We start from the raw sequence: 26,421 nt of genomic DNA, 5'->3' as shown, positions 1-26,421 counted from the left end.
TCTTCTTAAAAGTGTACTCATTTCTAACAAATACAATTTTATCTGGGCAGGGTATTTGGTGAGAACATAGCACAAACTTATTTCCTATTGACTTGTGGTTTTTGTTGTTGGACAAAGTTGGGTAAATGGAAGTGTGTGTGAGAGGAGAGGGTGGGGGCAGGGGGCGAGGGCTGTGGGAAGGATGGGGGTGGAGGGAAACACCAGACTGTTTGCCAATAGCTTGGATGATGGTGTGAAAAAATATTATCTTCTGCTGTCATCTGTTTCCATGAGAACCTTAAAATAAAGTTTAAAATAAGGAGTTTTGCTTCTGTTTAAACAGCCTCTGCGAGGGAAAGGCCCTATAGACCTCATTACAGTTGATTCCTTAATAGAACTTCAGGATTCTCAGAACCCTTTTCAGTACTGGATAGTTAGTGTGATTGAAAATGTTGGAGGAAGATTACGCCTTCGCTATGTGGGATTGGAGGACACTGAATCCTATGACCAGTGGTTGTTTTACTTGGATTACAGACTTCGACCAGTTGGTTGGTGTCAAGAGAATAAATACAGAATGGACCCACCTTCAGGTAAGGGCCAGAATGTTTGCTGTTGTGAATTATATGAGAAAAAGATGTGCATTTTTTTTTTTTGGATGTGTCTCTGGAAATTTTTGAGCTCTTTGGTGTCTTGTATATATTAATATGTGAATGTTAAGCATTTTAACCCAAGAGAGTATTTTCTATAGAGAATTAAACCCCCAAGACCTCAATTAACTCCTTTTTCAAAAGAACAAAGTTGTGTTGGAGGCTATGGAGAAGTTCATCTAGTTCCTTTGGAGTCACTGGTTCAAAAATGAAAGACAATAGATTAGGATTTGTTATATTCTCCCTTTTTCTTTTGGGGTCTTGAAGTGTATGTGGGAGGAGAGGGAAGGGGTGGGGGTGAGGGCTGTGGGAAGGATGGGGGTGGAGGAAAAGTCTTGCAAGGAGGTTCCCAAATCTCCATCATCCATTCATTCATGCATGTGTCTGTTCGTCATCCATCCATCCATCCACCCATCCATCCATCCATCCATCCATCCATCTATCCATCCGTTCTCCATCTATCCATGCTTCCATCCATCCATTCATCCATCAGAATATCCAAAACAAATGCTTATCATTGTCTAATCTCTTCTAACCTGGAAATAGCAAAGAGAAAAAAAAAATTCACCATGCTTTTCCTCTTGACATATCAGATATTTTAATTAGCTTCAAATGCACTGCCAAGTGACTTTCTGTAGACTTAATTGGATAGAATAGTGCATTATGTTTTCTGACATACCTAACTGGGCAGTAATCTTAGTGTTTACAAATAATAATTCTGGAATGCTTATTGTGTGCCAGGTGATTTTACATCTGCTATGCTTTTATTTTTATTCCAAAAAAAGTGCTTCATGCTTGTTTGTGAATATTTCCTTTTACAGCAGAAAAAATTCCCACTGGGTTTAAGCTACTTGTCCAAGCTACATGTAGGGGGATGCACTGCAATTAAATCCCAGGTCCCTTGCCCATTCTCCTCCCCCCCGCTGCTGCCCCTTTCTGGCCTTGCCAAACTTTGGATGGGTAGCCTCAGAACAAATTGTTGGGTTCTTACGGAATTAAGGATGCTGAGGAAGCAATATGTATTTCTTCTAGAAATGCCAATCTTCATTCTGGGAAATTTTGCAGGCATATAGGAAGAAAGACTTGGCTCTTTGCTTTGTTAAAATTGCCAGAGATTTTCCTCTTGTATTAGTTGTCACTGTTCGTCATGAGGCATTACATTTTCTATTTCTGCCACTTTGGGGCTTTAATTGAAAACAAACAAACAAACAAACAAACAAACAAAAACTTTCTGATTCTGTATCTCATGAGTTTGCATTTGTGTTGAATTTGACAGGCGTATAGACATGTAACACGGTATTTTATGAGTGTTATTGTTGTCAACGTTTTGAGAAGCAGCCAAGAAATCCATTTATACCCTGAGTAATTTTGGACTTTGATGATAAACAAAGGGCTTGCCAGCTTCTGAAGAGAGATCTAAGCTCCTGTTTGCCTCCGGAGTCATAGTGCTGTAGGAGAAACTTACTTTGTGTGGAGAGCTGGGTGTATAAATCTTAGCTTAGTATCTAATTGCTTTATAAATTTTAGGGGAGACACAAATTTGCTAGTGTAAAAATTTATAGCAAAGCAAAGGATTCTTAGTAGCTTCTTAGGTTCTCTGAAATGTCCCTTTCCTGTGAAATCCTGGGACTGGAAGCAAGAATGAAAAGTGTCAAGGTAGAAACGTTTGCATATGAGATCTCTTCTCTTCTATATAATTTGATGTTTTTATAAGGATAAAGTGTGTTTATTTGTCTTATTAATTTTCTGGACAGGAGTTGTCCATTTCATTGGAGAGATGGTGTGGGTCTTTAAAGACTTTGGGAAAGGCATTCCTCAGCAAGAAGTTATTTTCCCCACATTTAAATTATCAACAAGAAAGGTTATGTATGAGAAGACAAACATAAAAGCCAAAAGGACACTCAAACTTGTGACTTTTAGTTTTTCAAATGCAGGGGCTGCAAGATGAAAACTGGATGCCGTTACCTTATTCAGCAGAGCAGTATCCCAGGGAGGCAGTTATTCCCCGTGTCTTACACATGGGATCAGAACCCAGCGCACTGGGTTTGTGGAAATTGATTTCAAGCCCCAGTGTGACTTGTAAAACTTAATATGGTAGTGCTATTTCCTCAACTGAAATATAGATGGAAATAAAATTTCAGACTTGCATAGAAAATATTAGGCTTATTTATTTATTTATTTATTTATTTATTTATTCCCAATACCCTTAAATAAATGAGAAGTGTTCTGCATTAACTGGGGGTGAGAAGCAGAATTGGAAGGGGTGGGGGAGAAGGTATACTTTGAGATAAGCCCCAGTGAGCTCTCCCTGCTCTCAGTGCCCTCTGTGCTGTGCGCCCCACTAACCCTGCCACTACTGCTAAAAGTAATCATAGTCCTTCTTTTAGTTTTACTTTGCTTTGTACTTTTTAAAGGCAAAATATTTCTCAACTGTTCAGTGCAAATAGATGGCCTCCTTCTTGCTCTTTTCTCACATGGCTTCGTGTGTGTGTGTGTGTGTGTGTGTGTGTGTGTGTGTGTGTAGGAGGTGGGAGAGAAAGACAGAAAATGCTATTAGTCTCCTCTTTTAAAGGGGTTTAATTCCATCATGGGACTCCATCCTCATGACCTCAACTAACCCAATTTCCTCCCAAATGCCCCACATCTCCAAATACTGTCACATGGGGGGTAGGATTTCAACACATTAATTTTAAGAGGACACAAACATTCAGACCATATAACTTTCCAATGTCGTTAACAACCCTAGATTAGTCTTGCTTCACTGGTCAGAACCTGGTGGAGAAGGAAGGAGTGGAGGTTTAGGGGTGTGTGGCAGAAAGGCATTTATCCTCAAGGTGATTTTGTGCACTTCGCTTCCTGCACTTACTGCTAGTCAGCCTGCCATACCCTTGCGCAAAGAGAAATCACCTCATGTTCACTTGGGCTTCTAGTTAAAAATGAATTCGGACAGATTTTAATTGCTTTACGACTTCCCCACCGATAGAAATTGACATGATACATTCTATTAAATTATCTGCAACATTATCATCTTAATAAAATGTTTTATGTTCTTTTAATGGTACTATTTATTGTCCATAAACTGGCCAATATAATCCTGTTCCTCTCATCTAATGAAACGCACACATGGAATATAGTTTTCTGCTTATTGAAACCATGAGGTGTTTAGCTTTTGCAGGTGTTGAGCATACTGACAAACTGAAGTTGATTTTCATCTTTTAAGAGAAGAAGTGTGCCTTGCCATGGGATTAAATTCCACCTTAGGGTTTACTATCCTCAGAAAGAAGACAGAGAATAAGATTGTAGAACAGAGGCAAAAGTCATGTGGAATCTGGGTTTCTCAGGCCATTTTGTGTGCTGTAACAGAATACCATAGATAAGGAGGCTTATAAACAACACTTCTTCAAGTCTTGGAGGCTGGGAGTCCAAGATCAAGAAGGGCAGACTTGGTGTCTGGTGAGGCCCTGTTCCCTGGTTCATAGATGGCTGTCTTATGTGTCCTCACATGGTACAGGGGTGGGTAAGGAGTGTGTGTGTGTGTGTGTGTGTGTGTGTGTGTGTGTGTGGTGTGTGTGTGTGTGTGTGTGTGTGTGTGTGTTTATAAGGACACTAATCCCAACCTGAGGGCTCCACCCTCATGTCCTGATACCTCCCAAAGGCTCCACCTCTGAATACCACATTGGGGGTCAGGATTTCATCATAGGAATCTGGGAGCAGGGATGCAAATATTCAGTTCATTACACTGGGCTTCTTATTACATTTTATTTGTTTTGGTGGGGGAGATATGGCATCTGGTGCCCGAGGGCTCAGCTTTCTGGGTGACATGGTGAGCATCTGGGATGACTTGGGGTCTGCACATCACTTCCCTTAGCCCTTGGATCTAACCCTGGCCATTTGCGTTTTCATTGTTCCCAGCCTTGAGTAATGTTTTTACCACTCTTCTTTTACCCTCTTATCTCTCTCCACCCCATTTAAAGCTCTGGGCATCTACACGGTTGACTTTTCTCCCCCCCCCCCCCCCCCCCCCTTTTATGCCTGCAAACCTTGCCTTTGGTCTTGTCTTTGGAAATCGCTATCTTTTCTTGTGACTTGGTTCTCCTTTTCTACCTTGCTAACATGGGACTCCCAATTAACTTTCTTCCAGTTCCCTGGAAAAGTGATTTGTGGTCTCCTTAGGAGGTACAGCTCTTGCTTGTTGCTCACCTCCGTGCCCTGTTGAATGGCTACAGTCAGTGTCCTTTGGAGACCGTAGAATTGCCATCCCCTTCACTGAGATTTTGATGCCAGGCCCACTAGCTGAACCAGTGGGGCATTCCAAGCAAGCCTCCCAGCTCTCATGGGACTATTTATGGGTTTCTGTGAACTCCTCTCTTTCTCCTTTGTGGGGCCCTGTGATAAGCCATTTCTCACACAGTACCCCTTTCTCACCTGGGTATCTCTGCAGAGGTATCATTGGGGCCCCACTGTGTTCCTCCAAATATGCTAAGTACTCCTAAGGAGAGTCACGTTCTATTGTTGTTCTGATACAGAAATGCCAAATTGGCCGGGGGGGGGGGGGGGGGGGGGGGGGGGGGGGGTGGGGGGGGGGGGTCCAGTGGTGGAAGACTATAAATGAAATGCTAGAAAGGATTCTAGATACTATACACAATGGAACCCATTTAGTCATTAATACAGCTTGCTGTGCCTTTGTGTAACTGACAGTGAATGATGTGGGCAGAGTATTGATGACTTGGCTAGTTCTGGCAGCATCCTTTGCCTACCATCATTAGGGCGGTCTGAAAAGATTAAATAAACTGCTAAAACACAGGGGCTTCAAGCTCAAGGTGAGTTCAGAAGCGGTGAGAATCAAAATATATGGCACCATGCCCTAAAGCAGACATGCAAGAAATTAAAAACATAGCCCCAAAGGTTTAATGTTGCCTTTTAACTGTACTTAGATTCATATTCACATCCTAACTGTCTGTCTGAGGTAGCCGGGGTTGATATAGGGAAGATATAAACATATCTACTTCAAGTGTGTGCTTCTGCAAATCTTGTTTTGATAAGGTCTTAAATCTGTTGAGATCAGATCATAAAATTCCCCTGCAGTTTCAGCAATCGGTGAACAACAAACAGTGCTCAACCAATTTTTTTTTTTTTTTGCATTCAGACAGTGTAACCCCCGTTTGTAAATCCCTCTCCCCTGCTGCCTGGGGAAAACTGTGGGCGACATGTGGTGCATTTGCATCATTTCAAGTGTAAATATTAAACTTGGTTGGTAAATTTTAATTTACCTTTTAATAATTTTCTGGCTTACATGGACTATTTTTAGCATATGAGAGCTTAGAGACTTAGTGGAAAATATGCTGTAATAACTGAAAATGCCAGGCAAGAATCATTTCTAGTTTAGCCATTTATCAGATAATAAGTTCTTCATCAGCGGATATTGCTTCCCAGGTAATATACGGAATTCGGGGCAGTGGATGAGTGAAGATGTGGCTAATGTGATTTATACCATTAAATTACTTACAGAATGCCAACAGAATGCATACAAATGTTTCCCGAAGAAGAGCCCTATTAAGTTTATTCTTCATTTCTGAAAGCAGAATCCCAAGTTGCTGCTTAACCTCAGAAAATCCCTTTAGCAGGTGGCCTTTTATGGCGGACAGGGTGTGAATACTTGTGGTTGCTGAGCGTGCTGGCTTATTGTGAAATCCTGGGAAGATTAAATTCAGGAAAGAACCACCCAGCAGAACATTTTAGCCCTTTAACTCTTATGTGGTTTGCTGTTGATACAGAAATCTATCCTTTGAAGATGGCTTCTGAATGGAAATATGCTCTGGAAAAATCCCTTATTGATGCTGCAAAGTTTCCTCTTCCAATGGAAGTATTTAAGGTAAGATGGGAATTCATTGCAATTTATCTACTCTTGTTCAAGAACAAACAGGGGAAAGGGGGGAATTTCCTCTATCAAATCATTTCCCACTGTTTAAAAAGCTACCTTCTTGGCCAGTTTCCATTTTAAATGTTTTGTTATATTTTGTGATTTTCACAGACTCATATTACAAGATAGGATTTGACATTTTTTTTTTTTTTTTTTTTTTTTTTTAGGTTTACTATTTTTCTCCATAATGTATCTCATTTTCACTTCTTCTTACCAAAGAAACACAGAAAATAGAGCAAGTCTTTTTTGGGTATTTATTTAGTAAAAATAATAGAAACTGATGCTTGTCTTGATGGTTCAATTCCCTTGATGGCTCAGAAAACACTGTGTGAGTTCCTATTGCATGTTAGGCCTACTTCCAGGAGTGGTAGAATATGAAAGGAAGATACCCCAACAGAAATGCATAGTCAGGTTCTCAACACTTTTAAAATCATGCCTAAAGCTTATATGAAGTAGAATATTAAGATCTGGACTGGAATGGGCTACTCAGGTCAGAGGAAGCCATAAAACAACCTCTTCTTATTCGGAACTTGAACATGTGGGGGGAAAGCTGTATGCCCATTCGTCCCTGGAGCACTCAGCGCGGTTGCAGAAGATGTCAGCTCCCAGGGCACGTTTCTGTAGTGCCGTAGCAGTTTCATCTGGAAAAGGAACTTAAAGTGGTGTGGAGGGACCACATGCAGTAAGAGTAAGGCTGGGCCATTGGCATCCTGAATGTTACCTACACTGAAGTCTGCACCCAGCATTTTAACCCGTCACAGCAAATCCTCAGCCTTCTTGCTCAGCACTTTTCATGTTTGTATCATTGGACTTGCAAAGACCTCTTTTGAAACTAGCCATAGAATTGTGTTCTGAAGTTTAATTGGATGATGACCTTTACGGTAGTTTGAGCCTAAGATACTGGAGGAACAGTATAAAGATAATAGGTTGTTAGCAACAGTGATCACTGACAATGAAATGAACATCATTATTTTGGGCTTTCTTTTTTTTTTTTTTTCTTTTTTTGCTATATGACCAAATACCTCTTAGTATTTCTCTCTTCCTTTCCCTTCCTCCCTCCCTCTATCTTCTGATAATATCCTCCCCTGCAGAAAATAATAATAAAGAAAGAAAAATAGAATTTTATTCACTTGTAACCTGTCTGGCTCCACTGCCTCTTCTCAATCCAGCTGACCCTCAGGACTCCCATGACCTTCACAGCTCACATTCACTTCCTTTACAGAGGCCTTAGGGATATTTTAAATGTACAGATCTGGTCCTGTCCTTCATCCTGGAGAAATAAGTTTTATTTTGTCACATACTGTACACATGTGAGGAGTTTAAAGAGTAATAGAAAGAAAATACAAATACCCACCCTCCAGTGTAGGGACCAGAGGTGGCATAAGCATAGAAGCCTCCATTGCCCCAGCCCTCACCCCTCTCCCCTCTCTGCTGGCTCTGCCAGGTCACAGCCACCCTACTTTTGTGTTAATCATTTCTTTGCTTCTCTTGTAGTGATACCACCTGTGTATGTTCTCCTGAGTGTGGTATTATTTACTTTTGACAACACAGGAAGCAAGCACAATCCTAATTGTTTCAGGGAAGATGGCTGGACGTCATCAGCCGGCTTTCCCTTTCCTCAGTTTACAAGAGAACTGAGTAGGTAACGTCATGAGCTGATCTTAAGAAAAGTAGGTGTCCTAGTCTGGGCGTCTGCCAGAGTTGTAGCATGAACTCCAGGTAGTGGATGGGAAGGTGGACAGGAATCAGTGGGTTTATAGTTTCTGCCTCTGTCTCACTCCAGCTCAGGAGCAGGCCCAAGCCCAGAATTTCTGTGTCGGGAATAGATCATTCTCCTCTGCCCCAGGAAGCTGGGCCTAGAGCAGGAACCGGGAACCTGTTTAGTATGTGGTCAGAATGAGCCAGCTGTTAACAGACTGGGTCTGGCATTCGGTCCTCGGATTACATAGTCCATAAAACGTGACAAGCCATTAGTGACATCGGCTCACAGCATTTCTTCTTACTACAAGTGAGTGAAAACATCTTTGTTCTACCCTCCTTCTTCACTGATGGTCTGTTTGGGAACAGAATTCTCAGAGTTTGGAGGCATTCCTCACATTTTTTTTTTCTCTCTCCTTCTCTGGGAACTTATTTTCTATCCACTGTTCTGAGACTTCACAGTGGCATGCTTTAGTGGGCATCTATTTTCCTCTATACACTGGTTAGTTCTGCCATTTGCAACTCATGCCTTTAATTTTGGGATATTTCTTTTAAAACAATGTCTTCCATCTCTTTTTGCTCTTTTACTTTCTTGATCTGTGTGAATCTGTGGATATGGCACTTCTAAACTGGCTTTAATCTTTTCCCCTCAGATCTATTTTTTATTTGTCTGTTTGCTCCACTGTCAGAAGTTTTCTCAGCTTATTTGTGCTGGTATGTTTCATGAGCACATGCTTGTTTGTTTGGGTTTTTTCTCTGAATGCTCTGCGATAGCCCTCTGTTCCTATGACACAGAAGCATGAGGGGATGTTGTTGGAATGATTGGATTAGGTTTTTTTTCTCCCCGAAGGATGTGTTTCCTCCATCTGGCTTTGGATTTCTGTATTTCTGCATAGAGGCTTTCCTGGAAAGCCTTGACTATCTGCTCTTGGGTAAGAGTGGGGATTAGAGAGCTGTGGGCAGGGCTGGCCACTGAAGGTCACCTTGGAGGGCTGCTTCTTTGTTTGGTGGTTTTTCTTCTTCAGCTGGTTTTTTCAGGGGGAGTTTTCAACTTCCTGCCTGGGGTTCAAGGTCCAGCTGCCAGTGTCCTTAGTGGTGAGAGGAGGCCCTGGGGTTTCTCCACTGAGTGCATAGTGCCCAACCACAGGCCAGTGACCTTCCTCTCCTCAGAGGAGACGGGGCAGGGGAAGGGGGGAGCTGGGAGGAGGGGGAGGACAGTGGAGGGGAAGAGTAGAGTACCCAGGAGCCCAACTGCTTGCCAAAGAGCTCCCCAGACTTATTATTTTATTTACTCCCAGCCATTCCCAGTTACAGACATACTTGGTTATTATGGCTTCTGAGGACTCTGCAGTCCTCGCCGGGCCAGTTCTCAGTTTTCCTGCTGATGGCTCGGGATTTGGCTTTGTGGGACACCTTAAGTTAGTTACTTCTTGTTCATTTGCATTTTAGCTTCCATAGCTTTGTCGCTGTTGGGTGGGTTTGTGTCCTTTATTTTTTAAATCTCTTTACTATAGTTTTGGTTAGAGTTTAAGAAAAGCTAAAATTAGTGTGGGTTTGCAGTTGGCCATCTTAATCTGGTACTCCCATTCACAATATCTTGTTGTTTGGGCCGAGGGAAAAGCTCCCACATCCTCCCCAGGCACACTGAGACTGGTGTGGCCTCGCCCTGCTGCCCTCCGCAGTCTTCTGTTGTTAGGTTGTCCGGTGCCCTCCTTGGTGGGCTGGGCTGTCCACACACTGGCCTTTTCTCTGTTCTTCAGATGCCCTTTGTACCTGTTTTGTTCTTCCTATTTAACTCCTACTCATCCTGCAACCACGAATATAAATTCTCTTCTCGTATTAGGAAAATGCAGATAATCTCCACAATGTACATTTAATTTTAAGATAAGTAATTAATTAAAAGGGTACCAAAAATAATGAAGCAGATAAAAAATATATATATTTTATTGAAAAATAATGAAATCAGTTTTCCCCCTGAAAGCCTCCTTCATTAAGAGACCTAATAAATTGCTAAAACAATTCATAGATTAATACTAATTAATTGTAGAAAAAAATAAGTATATAGGGGTGACTACTTTGCATGTCAGCATGGTCCTGGCTTTATTACTTTATTATTTGTAAGACATTTGATTGACTTATGGCACACATGTCCCATTGTCAAAGTGAAATACCCCAGTGCCAATAACAGCTTTTTGTGTTTGTTTTCATAAAGAACTACTAGGATGGGTTTCTCTCCAAGTTTGCTTCTATCACCAAAAAGTGAAGTGATTATAGGGCTAATTCAGTTTTCTGGCCAGGGACTCCTATACTATTCCAGGTTTCTAATTCACTAAGTATTCACTGAGATGCAATGCGTGGGTTTTGGAGAATTTAGCTTAAGTTTTAAAATAGAGCCAAGGGAGACTGAACATTAAGAGTCTAACTAAAATTAATGTAATATTTCATGAGACAGACATTCCTAAGCCTTCTGTAATTACTGTTACTTTTCATTCTCTGCAGTTCTTGTAAATTGTAATCCACATTTGTGACCTCACTTGTTTGCAAATGTCACATTTAGAAGTTTCACTGACAACTCATATATACATCTGAAAGAGCTACAGATATGAAACAGCAGTTCCCAGTTTGCCAGTTAATTCGAATAAAACATATCTTCCGTAGAGGATCACAGATATGTGGCCTGGAGAAAACATGCTCTCCAGCTTACTTCATTCATGACCACACCTTGAATTCCAAGGAATGGACATTAATTGAAAAACCATTAAAATCCATTGGCCCTTAAAGAGGTGACATTGTTGAAACTTAAAAAAAAAATAGACTTTATTTTTTAGAGCATTGTTAGGTTCACAGCAAAACTGAGAGAAGGTGGAGATTTCACCCCTACTCCCTGTCCCCACACATACATAGTTTCCCCCACTGTCAGCATCCCCCACTGAAGTTGAATCCTTTGTTAGAAAAGATGTCTCACATTAACTCACTCCTGGTGGTGGTCATCCTATGGGTTTGGACAACAGTATAATGAATACATGTATCCACCATCAGAGTGGCATAGAGAGTAACTTTCTGGTGGCATCTCACCCACTCAGGGTTTGCCATCCAGAGTCCAGCAAGGCCCAGCTCACCGCCTGCCCTCTGAGCTCACCTGCTGCTCCCAGCCCACATGCTCTGCTTCATCCTGGCTTCCTGTTATCCCACCAACACTCAGGTGCTCTCCTCAGGCCTTGCAGCAATGTGGCAGCCTGGACAGTGATTCCCCCTGATTCCTCCACAGCCTCTTCCCTCTCTTTCTTCAGGCCTCTTCTTAAAATAAAAAATGGAGCTCTCCCACAATCTCCCTAGTGTCATCCCTGCTGTATTTTTATTAATCACATTTATCCCAGGTGTGATTTGTATTAATTAGCTGTGTGTGTGTGTGTGTGTGTGTGTGTGTGTGTGTGTGTGGCTTCTGATATTTTCCTAGCTGCGGTGTAATCCTAAAAGAGCAGTTAGTTTATTTCTATGAATGCTTCATCTACAGAGCCTTGCATAGTGCCTGGTGCACAGTAAGCATTCAATAAACATTCTTGAATGGATTAGTGAAGAAATAACTATAGAGATCAACTCAGAAGAATAAAAGCTTTGGAGAGGTAATCGGTATAACCTTTGCTGTGCATAGTTGGATGACTTCGTATAGACAGCAAAGAGAGAGCTCGATTGTTATAGTGCTGTGAATTTACTAAGATGGTATTTTCATGATCAGAGAAAAATCACCCAGATCAGTTTGTGACTAAAAAGAAGAAGTAGTTGAGATCACTGAGAATAATATTAGGGATGAATTGAAATTAAAAAACAAACAAACAAACAAATACAAACAAACTTCTCAGCCCAGCCAACATGGCTCAGCAATTGAATGTCGACCTATGAACCAAGACAGGAGGTCACAGTTCTATTCCTAATCAAGGCACATGCAGGAGGCAGCCAATTGATGATTCTCTCATCATTGATGTTTCTATCTCTCTCTCCCTCTCCCTTACTCACTGAAATCAATACAAATATATTTAAACCTACAACAACAACAAAAACACACCAAAGAACAGCTCAGCATCACACATTCTCTGAAATCCTATTGCTCATGAGCTTGCGGGATCAATGTTATATCTAATTTCCTCATATATAATGTAGGTGCAGTGAGCTTCAGGAATGAGAATGCTTTAGTTCAGCCTTCGAGCTGGCACTAAGTGACTGGTTCTCCTGGTCAGTCTGGTTTTCCACTCTATGGCATTGCCTTTCCGGGTTATTTCCATCTTTATTAGAAGCTAAGGAGAGGTGTGTTTTTTGGTGGGATGTATACATCCAGGATGCTTGCTTTGATCCATTCTGTATTGTCTCTCTGACCAATTCCAAAACAATATCTGTGGCCACCATGGGTGTTAAGAGGGAGCTGAGGTCCCGGTAACTGAGCTTTTATATTTCCTTAGGACTCACAGGGGATTGTGTGTGTTCTGGATCTAGAACTTGGATTAAACACCCAGCTCTTTATGTTTAATCCAAGTTCAGGTTCTGTTGTCTCTGGCATATGTAGTTGTTAAACGGGTCCAGAATTGTGTATACACACCAAATACTAGTTAAAAGGTGCCCTTGAAATCTGTAACTAAAGGGTTTTTAGTTATGGCAAAATAGTAAGTGAAACAGTAAGTTTGGTGTGGTCTCAAGTTATACTGTCATACTTTATTCCCCACAGCTGAATGTTCTAATAAACAAAGGGAAGGGGCAGCTGAGAGAAGACGAATTGACTTAAAAAAAAAAAAAAAGTGCCCTACTATTATTATTATTAACACAAGCAAACAAACTTATTGGAAGAGGGCATTCCATGCACATATTTCTTCTCTGTTAAGGTCAGGCAGTGTTAGTAATACTGAAGATCCTGTCTCTTGCTATTTCCTTAGCTCTTTTCTGCTTTGAATTATGTACCTGTCAGTGTGATTGTAGAGTTAACTCTTAGGAGGCAGTCTTTTCCGTATTTTAACATCTGAGACCTCTGTGAAAGGCCAGAGAGAGAATATCAAGTGTGGCAAGGAGAGAAAAGCTTTCCTTTCTTATTCCATCTGGTGCAGCCAAAGGGGTACGAAAGGATACGAGCTGTTCTGTCAGGATAGATTGTGATGCTGCGGTTTCCATGGTGACTGATTTCTTTTTCTCTTGTTCAGCAGCTAAATACAGCAACAATAAAAAAAAAAAAAAAAAACCTCTTAGCTAAGTTTGGCTTTCAGGTAGGATACTTAGATTCTCTCAGAAATGTGGGAGTGTAACTTCATTTTTTGGCCTGACATTCCCTGTCCCACTTGGCAGAGTGTCTTATACCAAATAATTTAGCAAAAAATTCTCGTGTGACACATGGTTGCTATTTTCTTCCCATCGAGTTAGACTTTAAAGAAAGGCTGTCTTAGGGTGTGGGTCATTTTGTTACCAGACGGCTGGCTTGCCCCTAGTGAACCTATGGGTGTTATTGACCGAAAGTCTGAGTTTTCGACCCAGCGGCCAGGACTCGCCTCAGCACAGGCTGTGCCAGGCTCCTGCCGCTTTTCCTCCTTTGCTGTTCTTTCTTTAAAGACTCGGGGAGGTTTGTGAAACAGCTTCTCTGGGGTGGTAAGTCACGGAGAAGTTGAGTGTGCAATGTCCGCTCTGCGCGGCTGAAAGAAAGCCGAGGGAGAGCCTGTGTGTGGTCATGCTTCTCTATTTTGGGTTCTGGAATTGAAGCACATGAATTCCGTAACTGAAAAAGCACCGCGGGGGCCATCTCGTTTTTATAAGTACTGGAGAAAATCTTATAAGAGACATATAAAGAGGGCAGCTTTGGTCACACAATAAATGTAACTATAAAAATCACAAACCCCAGACACTCAGAGTTCGCTTCTAACAGCGGCTGGACCGCCGGAGCCCGAGCACTGCCGCCTGCAGTGTGCTAGATAGTGGCTTGCTTATAATTCCAAACACTGAGCGTGTAAGAATGTAGTCAACTTTTGGTTATCTGCTCTGCGAGTTATCATTCCCCAGTGGCTTCTGTTTGCCACTGATTATTCCGGCTCTCGCCAGTTCCCGCAGTTTCAGGGAAGGCAAGATAAGACTAGCGCCTAGCGCGAACGTGATGTAATTGGCGGTGGGATATGGGGAGGGGCCGTAAATCTCTCATTTATAAAACAGAAACATGTCAAAGTGATTGTGGTGTCATGTTTTAAATTTTTTCCCCAGATTTTCCATACTACTGTTTATTAGTGAGAATAATTAAAATGGATTAGAGTTCATTCTTCTACGGAGCATGTGATCATAAACGTAAATTTTATGGAGGCAGTTTTTTGTTTTTTGTTTTTCCCTCTAGGAACATGCACGGGTCCCTTGTGAGTTGGGTCATACTCTGATCTCCACGGGGCCTTTCAGACACTGGCAGTTGCAAATTGCAGCATCTCATGTAGGGAAACTGATGGAAAGAGAACTTTAAGCCCTTTAAGCCTTGAGAGGTTTAAGATCTAATGGAACATGAGGACCACATGTGATAGGGGCCCAGCACACCAAGGCTGTGAACCCCAACCTTCAGTGCACCCCCTCCTGCCCTGAGAAAGGCACCCTGAGGGGATGTGTGTTGTGGATGGAAATGAAGTTCTTCAGTCCCAGGTCTTCTTTCTTCATGTGTTCCGACGACCATCCTACTCTCAGTCTCCTTGTCTTGATGGCATAAAAGTCAAGGGTGCGAGTAAAATCTGCCTCCATTTGTCTCCAGCCCCATTTATAACCAAAAGGACCAACATCCATAAATCATAAAATCACTTACATGACTAGGTAATGTTCTGAGTTTAACATTATAAGAGGAATGCATAAGTTTAGAATAGTAGAACCCTGACTTAAAGCTAGTTAATATTTTAAAAGATATCAGTCTTGTAGATGCTGGTGAGATGTCCAGATCCCAAAAGGATTAATCCCCTCCCCACCTCCCCCACCCTCTGCCCTGACCTGGTCCAACATCTTGATTTCCCTAAAAGCAAACATGCATACATGGCACACATGTGTCCAGTTTGCAAATGAATTTGGGAAACTTAGTCACTTCACCTGTGATTTTGTACAAATTTTAGTCCATTGGTCCTCAATTGTTTCTGAGTTTCTGTTGATCCTGAGAGACTTGTAGGTTCATCCATGAGGTCTAGGAGCAAGGCTGATTGATTGTATAAGTCCTTGGTCTCGTGTAATGGGATCTAGATTAACCCTTGTAGACCCTCCAAGATAGTGGACAGAAGCACAGAATAAAAAAATGCAATTGAAGCTGTGGATACTTCATATGAGCTCTCACAGCATTCTCCAGTGGACTCATTTTTAGTTGGACTGACAATAGCTTCTAGTTCTTGAGTGCCAGCAGAGTAAGTTGTACTAGGCACTCTCCATAAGTAGCCTCACTATCCTTGCAATAACCTGGCACAGTGGGCATTGATAGTCTTTCTGTGAACTTGAAGAACTCCAGGCTTAGAAGAATTAGCCTGTTGCCCTACCTCATAGAGAACCTAGGTGGAACCAGGACCCAAGATTAAGGTGTTTTCCCCTGTCGCTTTTTTACTGTTTTTATCTTATTTTATTTTTTATTTATTTTTTATTTTTTAAAGATATATTTTATTAATTTTTTACAGAGAGGAAGAGAGAGGGCTAGAGAGCTAGAAACATCAATGAGAGAGAAACATTGACCAGCTGCTCCTGCACACCCCCTATTGGGAATGTGCCCACAACCAATGTACATGCCCTTGACCAGAATCGAACCTGGGACCTTTCAGTCTGCAGGCAAGATGCTCTATCCACTAAGCCAAACCAGTTTCGGCTGTACTGTTTTTAGACGTAAACTTGAATAAATACATAAGCCAAATATCACTGTAACACAGAACCAAAAAATGAACCCTAAGAGTACTATGTGAACTGGAAGATGGCGAGTGACTCATTGCTCAGTTGCCTTTGGCAGAGGCTCTGATGATGCTTTGAGCTTGTGGTTCTCAGCGAGGTTGAATTTGCCCTTTAGAAGACATTGGGCAATGTCTGGAGGCATTTTGATGGTCAGAGCTTGAGAGCATTATTGGCATCTAGTGGGTAGAACGTTATTGGCATCTATTGGCTAAACATGCTACAATGTACAGGACAAAACCTCAACATAGACTAATCTGGCTCCCAAATGCCAACAGTGCCAAGATGGAGAAACCATGGTCTCTAGAGGATGAATAGTTCTCTCATCTAGAAACAGACCATGGGTGGTAACGGGGCACTTTCCAGCTCAGAGTTTTCCCCACTTGTGACAGAATGCAGTAGAGAGGGGTGTCCGCTCCCTAGGTTCCAGTAGCTACTGTCTGTGTCTGGAAAGGTGGAGACACAGTCAGTCTGCTTTGTGGGGAAGTGTGCTTATCACCAGCTCTTCCTTTTCTCTGAAGGGTGGTGTCCACCTGAGTGGAGACCATACAGGGCTGTTGGTCAAATTTCTATGACAACAGTTTAGCTGCAGGTAGGGCTCTCAGCAGAAGGGGCCCCCAGCATGTACCTGTCAACCACAGCCTGTCTGGGTGTGAGGCTGGGAGGGAAAGGGACCCACACAGTGTCCACCACACTCTCTTCAGCCAGCAGCTTTCAGACTGGCGAGAGCATTGCTGTGGAAATGAAAGAGGGTGCCCTCGCTTATTGGGAAAGTTAACTAAGCGTGAAAAAAGACAGTGTAATCACTGTGTGTACCTACACACAAAATCAGCCTTGTTTTTTTCACAGTGGTACTGTAAATAAGGTGGAATTTCTTGCCACTTACAAATGCTTTTATGGTGCTAAATGGTAATCAATGAAAAGCATTATAATTGTTCCTATTATTTTTAAAGAACCTAGTGTACCAGTTTTTGGACTTCCTGTGAAGTAGGCTTGCTATAATTGCCTATTATAAGTCTTGTGGTTCAGGTCAAAGTATATAATACTACATTTCCTCATTACTATTTTTTAACTTGACTTAATGTATGACTAGTAGATAAAGCTGCTATTTACAGCTGTAAGTAAAAAAATGGGAAGCTTATGAGTGTTCAGCTTACAGGGTTATTATTAACATTTTTTGTTATAAATATTTCATTGGCTAAATTTAATTCAGTGCAGTAGAATTGAAATGTAATAATGCTATTGACTTAATAAATGCTGGCATCCTAATGTCCAGCATTAGATGAAATGAATATGAGAGTAATTTTCTAATGAACATATGCACACTAAATCACTGGTGAAATAAAAAGGAACAGTATGATGAATTGCACTGGGTCTATTTTTAGCATGACATATGTTGATATAAGTGAAGGAATTAAAGCACAGTTCATTATATATCAATTTGAATGTAATACTAATTAAAACCTTTAACTTCACTGAAGCCTATTCTTAGAAATTATGCAAATTAATTGAGGCCTAAAAGATGCATATGCAATGTTTGAGTTCCCTGTGGACCAAAAACTGGCATGTTGGAACAGACAAAATTATATACTGTGCAGTATTTTCTCCTAAGTATGATATGGTAAATGCGTTTGGTACTTACAAATTTTTTTTTTTTTGGGGGGGGGCGCTGAATTACATATCTATTTGTTGTTCGTCTTATTTTGTAGCAACATAAGCAGGAAGGAAGAACCAGAGAAATTGCCCTTGGCTTGCCACCACTGAAAGCAATTTCCTGCAGCTGTGGATTGTGGGACTCAGGTTAAAACTTTGGTTTTTGCACAGTGAATGATTTCCTGCTCTTCCTGACATTAAAATCCTCATCAAGTGCATTTTAATTGTGTGGTGTTAATTAGATTGCATTCATTCTCCCCCCTGCCGCATTCTTCATATTTTTATATCGTATGAGGTGTATTTATCTGATGAAGCCAGGATGGGAGTCTTTGATCATATTATAACAGCATAACCTGCAGTTCTGCAGTCCCTGAAAGTGAATGTGGAGATGGGAGCTATATTCAAGGCACGTGGGAGATAGTGGAACTTAAAATGACTAAATGTTCTTTCATTTTTCCTGTCTTTTCAATTAGCAATACTCTTCATCTCCTGTAGATTAATGCTCATGGTCCTTATCTCTTTTATAAGAACTTCAGTGTTCACCTCAAAGCTTTGGCACGATGACTTAACATTAAGGCAGTTCGGCGCAGCAGCGTTTTTTTAACAGCTGTGTTGGATTCTTCCAGAACCAGCAAGAGCCTTATCCCAGGCATGGTAATTCCCTCAAATGCAGAGACTTCACCAGAGGCTAATGTTTAGAGCAGCGGGTGACCAGTGTGTACCCAGGAATTCCCTGAGGTGGTTTCATCTTCTTGACCTCAGTTTCAGAGGTGAAATAATGTGAGATGTGAGCCCCAGCAACCAGACACATACAGTTTGTCCAAACTTCTTTCCTAGCGTTCTGCTTCACATTTATCACTCCTTAGTCATTTTCTAACCCAGTTTCATGCCAAGAACCTCATCATCCACTCTTCTCTTCATTCACATACATTACTGCTTAACTTAAAGTATTTTCAGTACCATGGGCAAATTGAGAGTTGTGTGTAGTATACAGCCAGGAACATTTACTAGATCAGATGAACCCATCTGGGTTAACACTGATAACAATATAAGCTTAATGCTGCACACATGTTTTCAGTCTTCATTGCTTAAGGGACACATGAAAGCAGTTAGTAACAATTATTTATCCATTGCTGATATATGTGACTGACATATATAAACATTTTGGGGGCAATTTTTAGTGTCAAAATTCTGACACATCTCTTGCATAGCTAAAGTTATGAATTAACAGCAAATATTGGAAGTGTTAGTAAATGATTAGTATTAGTGGCCATCACTTTTAACTTGGCGATACATGTCTTTGAAATAAAATATTTGGATCCTGTAGGTTGTAAGGGTTTTGTTTGTTTTCCTAGTTAGTAATAAAAAAAATAAATAAAAGGTCCTTTTGGGTCGTTGTCTCCTAGTGTGTTCTCTAACCTGCTAGCTAACCATGGACTTAGAGTCAGGCCACTTGGATTTGAGTCCTGGCTCCTCTTGTGAGCTTTGTCCTTGCTTAGGTAACTTAACCTCTCTGTGTCCTAATTTCTTCACTGTAGGATGGGTACTGCCCAATAGTCTGTTGTGAGAAGTAAGCAATACTGTAAGGATGGACCTTACAAGTTTTTATAATATGTTAATTGTTATTGTTTCTTCCTGCTTGATATCATATATCCAACCAAGTTATTCTAAATGCAGTCACTGGATCTTGTTAGGAGAGCGTGAGAATTACTGGGGTTCAGGAGATAATATAAAGCTGACGAAACCATAGTGGAAAACAGAAGTTGATGTACCCGTAATCTCTTTTACATTGTCATTCCACTGAAAAAAAGATTCCCTGAAGAATGATTCTTAAGGTAGGCAGGTAAGACCATCCTTGTATAAAATAAATGGTATGTTTACTTCTGATAAATATGAAACTACTTTAGGAAAAAATAAAATGTGTAGTGATGGGAATGACATTGCCAGCATTTCTTAAATGAAAGGAGTTTTTCTGTAAGTCATTTAACTGGTCTCCAGAATATTTAAATAAATGGTATTTCTTGAATGTGACAGGCATATTTGTAAAGGTACAAAGGATTTAGTAATCCCTCTTGATTTCAAGAATAACATCATTCTTGATCCAGTCATTGTGAGGTGTGAATGATTCTCTAGAGCTTTTGCAAAGGCCAGCATGTATCTTTCAAACCACAGTGAGTTTTCCATTATCTCTCAGTAGATAATTGGTTCTGTGAATCATCTTCAGGGGCCAGGAACTCTCTCAGCTTAACATAGAAAATGATTAGCTGTGTTTGTATAAATGAATACATATACTCTGACTTCATTAACAGCCCAAAGTAAATGGTCTATGGGTGATTACATTTGTGTTTCATTGAGAATATCTGTACCTTTTCTCTCAGACACTAATATGAATGTACATATATACCCACACAGAGCTCAGAAGGTCTGTGTATTGGCCTATGTTGAAATTCACTGGTTTTGAATTACTTACTTATCATTAAAAAAAAAAACAACTATATTTTTATGAGTGGCTAAAGGACTTCGTTTGCCTTTTATATCAGGCTCAAGTCCCTCAATCAGTATTTAAGACCCAGCCTCTCCAACCAAACTTACTGTGCCACCTTCCCAGAGTTTTTATCATTCTACCCATGCTTTTCATAGTTCAAAGCAAGATACACTCCTATAAACCCCTGGACTACCATAATAGGAGTGATAATAATTTTTATTTGCAATAAGTAAAAATATTCTGAAATTTCTTATAAGCCTGGATCTTTCATAACTGTTCTTTGTCTTTTTCCTTCTTTCTTTCTTTGATAAATGTACTATTTTCTCTGTGTGTGTGTTCTGTGCATGATCAAGCAGCCTACTGTGTGGTACCTCAGTGGTTTCTACTGGATGCTTATTAACTGAATGATAGAACATAGAACTGGAATGAATGTCAATGATGTTCTGTTTTTTCAGCTCAACTCAGTAAATATTTATTGGGATGTTTCTTAGATTAACTGCACAATATAAATTAGAGAGTTCAACATTGACTAGACAGTATTGCATGTACTACCTGTCATGTGTTTTAAAAGTCTCCAATGGCCAGAGGATTCAATTACAAGTACTTTTAGAAAATATTATCATGTGTCTCTAGTAAAACATTTCTGACATCATTGTTCAGGAAAAACCTTAGTATGAAAGTAGCAGATATAGTAAAGCTCATCATCATTATGTGTCTTTGCTCCTAAATTAAAAAAAAAAAAAAGTTCCATTATGTTGACTTGACTTTGAAACTGGTGGGATTTTTACATGGTAATTGTAGAATTTTCTTTTTCTTCTTTTTTTAAATGTTAATTTAAAAAATGGCCTTAAGAAAGTTAAGGCTGGGGATATAGAAATGTATTTTATATTTTCCAAAGTAATTTCTGAAGTTTGGAGTTCAAATTTAACAGGATATTATGGATAGATATGAATATTTGAGACCAAAGTATAAATTCCTATGTTTGGATGCAGCTACCTCTCAAAATATCTGGCTCCTTTTTCCAGTATATTGAACAAGCAGGTTTAAGGGTTTTTACATTGTTTGGATGTATTTCCACAAGGAAAAAATTTATGTGCTTGCAGCTGAAATCTAGTAGAAATAATTTAAGATGTTGAATATCTGAGCCATGATTGACACGGGGAAAGTTCTAAGCCTTTGCTAATTAAGCATTATTTTGAAATTGTTTGAAAATATCTTAATGTCATCAGAGCAAACTATTTTCAACAATATCTTCGCTATTTAAAAATATTAATGTTGTTAATATTTTATTTTCATCCTACATATGGCCATGTATGATTTTGACATTAATGGTATTCTCTATTTATGAGCAGAGAGGGAGAGACAATCAGTGGTTGACAAAATAAATGCACAGACTCCAGGAAACATGGAAGAGAGTGTGTAATATCTGCACAAAGTGATCCCTCATAACTTAGAGATACTGCTTGATGCACAGTACACCATAATCATTAATAATAAAATTTATAATATAGTCTGCAGCCCTGAAAGGTTAAGATTACCTAAGGACCACATTGCCATCTTAAGCCTTTGTGCTTTATTTCTAAGGATAAGGCAGCCAATACCTGGTCACACTAGACAACATTGAATAAAACAAGGTAGCAAATAAATGACAACTATTCATGTAGAGTTCCTGGGGGATCACAGAGTTTTCAACACAGCAGTGGAAGCTGTGATAGAGACTTCTGTAGGGCTTGGAGCATGGATATAAAATAAGTGTAGATTTGGCTTCAAGTCGGTGGTCAAGGTCAACCTGAGAGCCTGGAATATAGAGTGTCTTGGAGTCATGGGTCAACCCTTCTTAGAAAGCTCTAAGCTCTATTGAGAGAACAAAGGTAGGAACAAGTATATGGGACAAAAAAAGGGGGCACACAGGCTGAAATCAATAGAAGATTAAGATGGCAGGCAGGTAGACCAGAAGACTAGAATGCTGTCAGGACACCCTTACAAGGGAAATGCAAAGGAGAAGCCAGCAAGAGAATGGGTGAGAGATGGAAATTTCAAGGACAACTCCCTGGTGGTGGAGGCAGCCAGGAAGAAGTTACAAGTTTTCTATTGTTGGTGAACCACAGCTCAAGAATGTTTAGCTTTATAACTGTGTGGAATGAGAGGGAACTTCTGTTGTAGTAGAGAAGGAAACAGAAGAACTTCTGTGAAAATATTACATTTATCTGGGAATTTTATTAGAATTAGAAATGTGCCATTAGTGCATGAGTGCACTTCTGATTTGTCAAAAAGTATAATGGTGAATTCGTAAACTTGTTGGGTATATTCAGGCAAACTTTTATGACATTATAGTTTTAGAATAATTTCTCTTTTCAAAAGGTTTCAGAAGAAAAATATTTATCTGTAAAATCTACTAATGTGCTTCAATTCCTGTTGATAGTGAGATACAGGGAGTCATGATGTCTGATAGAAACAGTCTAATTCAGATGTCAGTTAGTCATTTTCAGTTTACTACTTTTGTCTCAACATCTATGCTTTCTGGCTTTGCCTTAGCATTATGGTTGCTGGGTATTAATATGCATTAAACTCTCCATACTGTTTCTTTTTAAATTTCTCTTCTGGACCCAGCTACCCTAGCTACCTATAAAAATAAATGCCCTATTTTTAATATAAAATAATCTCCTGCACCTAAGAGTATTTCTGTGTCCTTTTCCTTATGCAGACAATTTTTATAAAGTGATGACTATAAATTCTTAAGAAATTGATAAAGGTTTAGAAAGAACCAGTTATTCTAGTGAGTTTTTGTCATATTTCACATTGACCACATCCCTTCTCATTCTGGAGGTCGAGCTATTTATTTCAGCCACACCCAATGCTTACTTTGAATCTACTGGGTACGGAGACCTCTGCAGGCTGCTGTGGTGACATGCGAAATGAGAGGGGCCTTGTGGTTCTGTGGGTGGTTACCTTCTGCACTTCTTTGGTAAAGCAGTAGAGTGGTAGAGAATTGGATAAGCACTTCTTTTTCTCTAGTCTTGTGTTGTACCATTACCACAATGACCAACTCTGCCAGGGGAGCAGGCCCGTCCCCGTGGGACTCTGTAAGGTCATCAGAATTGGATGTAGAATGCATAATTGAATTAAAGAGCCATTTTAGATTTGCAGGTAAAAGAAAGTAGTGAGTCCCCATGTGCTTTTGTACTTCTCACCCTGTTGACGTATTTAGAAATAAAGGGATTTATTTGCTGGTACAATTTTCTCAGGGGTAGTCTGCAAATACTTTTATTTAGCCACTACTCTTTTTTACTTTTTAAAATATATTTTATTGATATTTTACAGAGAGGAAGGGAGAGAGATAGAGAGCTAGAAATGTTGATGTGAGAGAATCATCGACCAGCTGCCTCTTGCACACCCCCTACCGGGGATGTGCCCGCAACCAACGTACATGCCCTTGACCAGAATCAAACCCGGGACCTTTCAGTCTGCAGACCGACGCTCTACCACTGAGCCAAACCGGTTTCGGCTAGCCACTACTCTTTATACAGACTTTGAGTTATGAGGTGACCTCCATCTCAGCAAGATAAATCCTGGCATCCAGTATCCAGCTAGCTTCATCTATGGCAGTGCAGCTGAAGTGGCTATGGAAATTTGTTTTCCTGAGAAGACAGGAGAACCCCACTTCGCACACTCAGGTTTCTGTGAGCAAGTTATAAAACTGCCAGACATATATTAAACTGGAGATGTTGCTCCGCTTTATTGAGCAAGGGTCAGGTTCCAATGGTCAGCAGGGCTGTTCTGGGCCCTGTGTGATCAGCTCGCCACTAGTACCTGACAAGCCCTGTGTGCACTCGTAGACACGGACATAGAGAGAAGCTGTGTCACCCACAAGGCACTCACTGAAGCCTCGCGAAGTAACGCCGGTGGCAAGAGACCATACTTTCTGAAGATGATGTTCCAGCTGTGTTTTAGACAACGGATCGCCTCTACCACTCTGCTGTGCTCCGTTTATGGTGATGAAGAAAATCAAAGCAGTGCAATGTGGATTTTTTTTGTTTTGTGTAAATTTAAGCATGGTCACAAAGGCCTGTTTCCTCTCTCTTGGAAAGGCAAATTGAGCTTGCAGAAAAATAATTAAACTCGCAATATCTTGCAATAATTAGACATTGGAAACAGGGAGGGTTAATTACTTCAATCTGATTTCAGTCACCCAATAAAATGTTCAAGGACAGCATTCAGACAGTGGCCAAATTAATTTACAGTCCCAGCTTGTTCAGTTGTTGCACCCCTTCTCCCTGCAGGATCACGCAGATCTGCGAAGCCATTTCTTCACAGTTGGGATGAAGCTAGAAACAGTGAACATGAGTGAGCCCTTCCACATCTGTCCTGCATCAGTGACTAAGGTGAGTGTCCCTCCCTGGCTCTGCATCCCAACCTCCACAGGGCATCGAATAAGTCCTTCTACGCAAAGCCAACCAGATGAAATGCGTTTGCACAAGGATATGCTCCAGTTCCAAGGAAACCTAAGTCGGACTGCCTTCTTTCCCATCCAGTGTTACTTGAAGCTCTCTCTTTATTACTGGTAACATAGAGCGAGTCTGATCAGAGGTCCCCTCATGTAACGGTTGGGTGAGTTTCACTTGTCTTCTGATAGTACAGTATGAGGACACTCGATCCGTGAGTGACTTGGCGGAAGGTTAAAGATGCATGGCTGTGAACTTGCACCTCCTGAACTGATAGTATTTAATATGATCGATCTGTTTATATTTTGAAAATGCCTGCAAATGATAAAAAGCAAATTCCCATTGCATTTCGATTTCCTTTTAATCACCTGCTTTCATTGATAAAGGCAATGTCATGCTTCTGAGATGTGCAAATTTAAAATGAAATTGCTTTTTCACGTAAAGACATTTTAATTGTAGTCTGATAGGCTTTTAAGATTATAATTTTCCTTCTCCATCAAAGATATCTCAATGAAGTCTATGGTAACATCTAAAGTGTGTATTTCTACCTTAATTATCTCCTATAAACGATGGAAGAAACCAACAAACTTAGATCTCTTTTTTTTAAGCTTTTAAAAAATTATTATTATTATTGGTTTCAGAGAGAGGAAGGAAGAGGGAGAGAAAGATAGAAACATCAATGATGAGAGAGAATTATCAGTTGGCTGCCTCCAGCATATTCCGTATTGGGGATCCAGTCTACAACCCAGGCATGTGCCTTGACCAGGAATCAAACTGTGACTTTCTGGTTCATGAGTCAACATTCAACCAGTGAGCCACACTGGTCGGGCTAACTTAGCACTCTTAAGCCAATGTCTGTTTTAGTTAATGGCCTTTTATGCATTTTCTAGGGAAGGTAATTAATGGTTCAAAAGTCAATTTCATGGATTCAAATGAAGGTCTCCTGGTGCCCACTAATGTAATATTTAATGTTTTAATTCCTTGTGGGCATAATGTTTTAGTCTAAACAAATGGCTCTGCAGATAAATCCCAACAAGCTTTGCTAATTACAAGCCAAATAAATTACTTATATTTTAAAAACCTTAGTTTTTTATATCTACTAGTGTACCGTAGATATTATATTGTCCAGTTTTGTCATTGAAAGAAGTGAGGAATCATGCATGAAGTGCCTGGCACAGTACTTGGCACATGTGAATGCTCAGTACAATATCAGCTATGTTCGCCCAAACCTTTGGTCCCACTTATGGGTACTATGTTATCACAGTTATCTCCCAAGAAGAAAGCATGCCACAGGCATCTGGGGATCTAACTGCTGATCAGACTGTGTTTGGTTCCTGTGGAGAAATGGTCTATCTTACCTTTGTTATCTGACCCTTGTTAGCTGGTGAAATTTAAGCCTGATTGTTTTAGAACTGAATTTTAAGTTTGTTTATAATAAAGTGCGGTGGTGGTTAATGTAAGATACAAATCACCATTTCTAGCAAGGGCCAACCCTACAACTGGAGTCAGAAGTCCAGTGAATCACTGAGCACACTTTATTTTCAACATACCCACTGACGAGAAATGGAAGCTTTCATTTCCCCTTTAAAGCCATGCACATTGCTGAGTTTTCCACCTGCCCCCTGTGCATACATAACTTTTGAAATGAAAATACTACTGTCTGAAGAGGATGATCAAGGTAGACCACAG

At 40.4% G+C, this 26,421-nt stretch overlaps 1 protein-coding gene across 4 annotated transcripts in view; it reads left to right on the top strand.

The window, feature by feature from the left end:
- The window catches only part of SFMBT2 (Scm like with four mbt domains 2), a 201,255-nt gene that overhangs the window by 102,848 nt on the left and 71,986 nt on the right, over window positions 1-26,421 (top strand). For 3 of the 4 annotated variants that reach the window (XM_045588599.1, XM_045588594.1, XM_036461294.2), the window contains exons 6-8: window positions 323-569; window positions 6,401-6,498; window positions 24,571-24,672. In XM_045588599.1, coding sequence (XP_045444555.1) covers window positions 323-569; window positions 6,401-6,498; window positions 24,571-24,672 — 447 coding nt within the window. The remainder of the gene's footprint in view (window positions 1-322; window positions 570-6,400; window positions 6,499-24,570; window positions 24,673-26,421) is intronic. The other variant, XM_045588601.1, reaches the window with a different exon arrangement.

This window comes from Pipistrellus kuhlii, unplaced genomic scaffold (assembly GCF_014108245.1).
Source record: "Pipistrellus kuhlii isolate mPipKuh1 unplaced genomic scaffold, mPipKuh1.p scaffold_m20_p_1, whole genome shotgun sequence".
Taxonomy (NCBI): domain Eukaryota; kingdom Metazoa; phylum Chordata; class Mammalia; order Chiroptera; family Vespertilionidae; genus Pipistrellus; species Pipistrellus kuhlii.
The sequence above is the reverse complement of the archived record's forward strand: the minus strand, read 5'-3'. Positions and strand labels throughout refer to the sequence as shown.